The sequence below is a fragment of the Cavia porcellus genome, unplaced genomic scaffold (assembly GCF_034190915.1).
Source record: "Cavia porcellus strain 051 isolate PalLab524CR breed Dunkin Hartley unplaced genomic scaffold, mCavPor4.1 scaffold_50, whole genome shotgun sequence".
NCBI classification, from domain to species: domain Eukaryota; kingdom Metazoa; phylum Chordata; class Mammalia; order Rodentia; family Caviidae; genus Cavia; species Cavia porcellus.
In genome coordinates, this window is record NW_026947533.1 from 438,695 (window position 1) to 443,173 (window position 4,479).

General features: G+C 34.0%; 1 protein-coding gene across 1 annotated transcript; it reads right to left on the bottom strand.

Annotated features, from left to right (window-relative positions):
* Positions 1-274: 274 nt before the first annotated feature.
* On the bottom strand, positions 275-3,983 carry LOC134475046 (zinc finger protein 791-like). The gene is made up of 3 exons (XM_063244412.1): positions 3,862-3,983; positions 3,612-3,672; positions 275-2,045 (listed from the first exon to the last, which is right to left on the bottom strand). Exons 1-3 carry the CDS (start codon positions 3,893-3,895, stop codon positions 1,115-1,117), a joined length of 1,026 nt encoding a protein of 341 aa, XP_063100482.1. The 5' UTR covers positions 3,896-3,983; the 3' UTR covers positions 275-1,114.
* Positions 3,984-4,479: the final 496 nt, after the last annotated feature.

Here is a 4,479-nt window from a genome sequence, read left to right on the forward strand (position 1 = left end):
CAAGTTTGTAGAACAGATAAGCATATTAATAAGTTTTTGTTGGATCACTGAGGTGAACAGTTTGCAGTGTCATTATTTGAATATCACTTTGTATGCTTTAATTTTGTAACTTGAACATTTACTTCTAAGATGACAATATGTAACTAATCAACTAGTGATTTCTTATTGTTTATTTTTCAGAAATTCTGTATTATTTCTACACTTTTTGGTTTTTTTCTTTAAATAAAAATAATTCACAAAAATATAAAAATTAAGGTTTAAAGACAAAATATTAAGTACATAGACACTATCCATACTTGAAAGTGAAAAGCCCATTTCAGTTTACCATGTTTAATTACAAGATGTCATGTTGAAGCACAAAGACACTTTAAAAAATCTAAAGAGGTATAAGTGATTAACTGCAAACCATACAAAATATGTACTTGAGTAGAGCACCATTTCAAATTTGTCATTTCTGGAAAATTTGTGAAGAAATATTGACATCAAACTTCTGTATTGATTATTTCTTCAGGTTTACTTGGAATTTTTAAAGTAAACTTAGATTTAAACTGTCTGAATTGTGCTGATTTTTCTATGTATTTAACAACAAACACGGATGGCCATATTTCTCACATTGTTAATGCCCATAGGATAAAGTGAGCTCTTTCAGATATGTAACAATGATCATGTGTGCTGAGAGTATTTTCATAACACATAGGATTTATCTCTTGTGTGAGCTTGTTCACGTATTTCACTTGCAATCTGGCTACTGAAAGTGTCTCCACTTGCTTACGTAGCCAGTAGTTCTTCCCAGTGTGAATTCTTTCATGTGTTTTGCAATGACTGTGGTAAAAGCTTTGCCACATTGTTATATACATAGGTTTTCTCACCAGAGTGGAGTCATTGATGTATTTTACAAAATCCATGTGTGGTGAAAGCTTTCCCACATTCTTCACATAAACAGGGTTTCTCAACATTGTAAATTTTTTCATGTATTGGACAATGAGCATTTCTGCCGAAACCTTTCCCACATTCCTTACATATATAAGTTTTCTGCCCAGTGTGAAGTTTTTCATGCATTATGCAATATGTACTTGTGCTCAAAAAATTCTCATGATGCTTATATACACTGGTTCTACCATTGCTTACATACATAGGGTTTCTCTCCAGTGTGAATTCTTTCATGTATTTTACAGTTTGCCCGTGTGTTAAAAGCTTTCCCACATTGCTTACATACATAGGGTTTCTCTCCAGTGTGAATTCTTTCATGTATTTTACAATTTGCCCATGTGTTAAAAGCTTTCCCACATTGCTTACATACATATGGTTTCACTCCAGTGTGAATTCTTTCATGAACCCTACAATATGCACGTGCGTTAAAAGCTTTCCCACATTGCTCACATACATATGGTTTGTCTCCACTGTGAATTCTTTCATGTTGCTTACAAGCTCCATGCTGGGTAAAACCTTTCCCACATTGCTTACATATATAGGGTTTCTCTCCAGTGTGAATTCTTTCATGTATTTTACAGTTTGTCTGTGTGTTAAAAGCTTTCCCACATTGCTTACATACATAGGGTTTCTCTCCAGTGTGAATTCTTTCATGTATTTGACAATTTGCCCGTGTGTTAAAAGCTTTCCCACATTGCTTACATACATATGGTTTCTCTCCAGTGTGAATTCTTTCATGTTCCTTACAACATCCAGGTCTGGTAAAAGCTTTCCCACATTGCTTACATACATAGGGTTTGTCTCCAGTGTGAATCCTTTCATGTACTTTACAATTTGTCCGTGTGTTAAAAGCTTTCCCACATTTCTTACATACATATGGTTTCACTCCAGTGTGAATTATTTCATGTTGCTTACAATGTCGAGATTTGGTGAACCCTTTTCCACATTGCTGACATACATAGGCTTTCTCCTCACTGCCATATTTTTCATGGATCTGAACATTGTGGTGTGTTTCTGCTTCTTTCACATTTACATTACCTTCTGCAGTACGAAGGAATACTTCTTTACACTGATTCCAACATGTATGTCCATAGGATTTCCCTACCTTGTCATTTCTGTAAAAAAAAAAAAAAATCACATATCGGATTGATAAACATATTACTAAGTTTTTATTGGAGATTTGAACAAAATTGTTTGCAGTCTCGCTGTTTGAATCCCCACAACATATGTTTCACTTTTGTATTTTACAATTTGCCCATGTGCTATTTCATTAACTATTTCTATGAGCATCATATGTCATCACTGTCTTTAGATTTCTTACTGTTTATTTTCACTTTGAAAGTGGTATCATTTCTACTTACTTTGTTTTTTTAGTCTTTCCTTACATTAAATAAAAAAAGAAACGTTCACAGTGAAATGGGTCTCAGTTTAATGATTGCATTAATGTAAAGTTCTGTTTTTAAAGACTGCTAAGAAACTCTGACCATGAAGTAACAGAATGGCCTTGTAAGACATGTTGAAAACAAACATTCCCAAAAGACTGGTACACATTTAGAAATCTTAAAATTTGGTACCTTTTGAAATGCAGAATCTTTATCTTCACTTTGGGCATGGGTATATATGTGTATCACACACAGATCATTATGATATGTTTCCCCATCACAATCTCCCTTCCGCCCTTAACCTGTAGTTCCCTTTTCCATATGGTCAGTCTTACTTTTCTCTATTAACTCTTTCTTTTCATTCCACAATTTATATTTTGGTTTTTCATCTAAGAGAAACCCTGTGAACTTTTAGGTTTCATAGCTGAGCTATTTCACCGAAATGATGGGAGAAAGAACCAACTATTTCTCATGGCAAATGACATTATATTCTTTATTTTTTGACATTATATAATGCATTTTTTTCTTTTCCATGCTGGGAATGAACAACAGCTATTACCATAAAATCTATAGCTTTTTAAATGTGTTTTAAGAGGTTTTCACTGATCATTAAGCTGTGACATTTGAACTTGAATTTGCAATTCTGCAAATTCTGATTCCTAGTGTGCTGGGTTTACAAGAATGCACAATCACAAAGAGTCTATTAACATTTTCCTTCTCCACAAATCCAGTGATAGATAGCTAAGCTTCTTCAAGGCCTGATCTATTATAACTTGATCTGCTTTGTATATGAGTAAGCATGTATCAGTATTTTATGTGAATTTTGAATTTTTAAAAATATATCCAGGACAAGTATGAGGGGATCAATTTCTAGAGACAACTGCACACTGATATTCAGTATGAGTGCAATTAACATTCTACCAGCCTTCTAAGAATTTTAGTCAGAATGGCTGATTCTTCAGAGCATGGCTTGGAAACACAAAAACTCTGTTTTATTTCAAATTCTATTGCAATCTTAGCAATTTTTAGATGATGAATGTGTTGTATTCACATATATATATGGGTAGAAAAACTGAAGAGAGAATGTCATAACTCAAAGTGTATGCCTTTCATACACATCTATATGCAATGCCATACATTTTCTTGATTTAATCCACTCATTATATATACCCTAGCTTATACGTCTTTGGAGAATATTACTGACAATAAATTGAATGGTGCCTCATTTATTTGGTGGTATTTTTCTGCTGACTCACTAATTACTCAGGAACATTCCTTCTCCTTATGAGTGCGAATTACCTTAAGTATCTCCAGTAAATTTTGCATTCGTTTTCAGCTTCCTGGATATCCCCAAGTCCTCCTGAATTGTAGACATAGAATTACCAGTGCTCATTAGAATAATACATACATATTAATAGATTTTGTTTAGAGTTATGATATAATGTGTCCAAGTCTGAGCTATTTTTAAAAATATTTTCACATTGTTTTTAATGAAACAGCGACATACAACATTCTGACAGCATGAATGACAAAAGTATTTTGTCCTTACCTATTGCAGTCATGTTCCTAAAGGTTTCACCCATTACATCTCTGTAGAGGTTCTTTTGGGATGGACTCAGCAAAGTCCACTCCTCATTGCTGAAGTTCACAACCACATCCTCAAAGGTCACCACCTCCTAAAGGATCATACATATATTTCTCACATGAAGGTTGAGACACCAGGTTTGGGATATCGTAAATTCTCTCCTACAAATCTGAATCAAAAGCAAAGTGTGGTGGTATATATCTATAATGCCAGCACTCAAAATGCTGAGGCAGGATGGTTTCAGTGAGTTCAGGGCAATTCTAGGCTCCATAGGGTGTTAAAATTTAGCTGATGTACATATAGAAAGCTTGTCTCAATAAAACAAAACCAAACTAAACAAATACAACCAAACAAAACAGCTGAATGAAGACTGATTTCTTCAAATTTAAATCCATGTTTTGCTCATTAATTTTGTATATATACACATTTTTGAAGACAGCAAGTTTGATGATAGATTGCAACTCACTGCTAATGTAACAGTGAAATAAGAGCACTGATTCTTGTGCTGAGTCATGGCAAGATTCCCTGTATACTGTCTCTAAAGCAGAGCTCACAGTGAGAAGCCTGCAGGACCAGCATCCA

Bases quoted from the DNA above. Each gene is read 5' to 3' on its own strand.
- LOC134475046 (XM_063244412.1), bottom strand. From the start codon at position 3,895: ATGGGTGAAACCTTTAGGAACATGACTGCAATAG. The intron at 3,673-3,861 runs GTAAGGACAAAA...TCTACAATTCAG, and splicing joins TAGGAACATGACTGCAATAG to GAGGACTTGGGGATATCCAG. The intron at 2,046-3,611 runs GTAATTCGCACT...TTTTTTTTACAG, and splicing joins ATTTACTGGAGATACTTAAG to AAATGACAAGGTAGGGAAAT.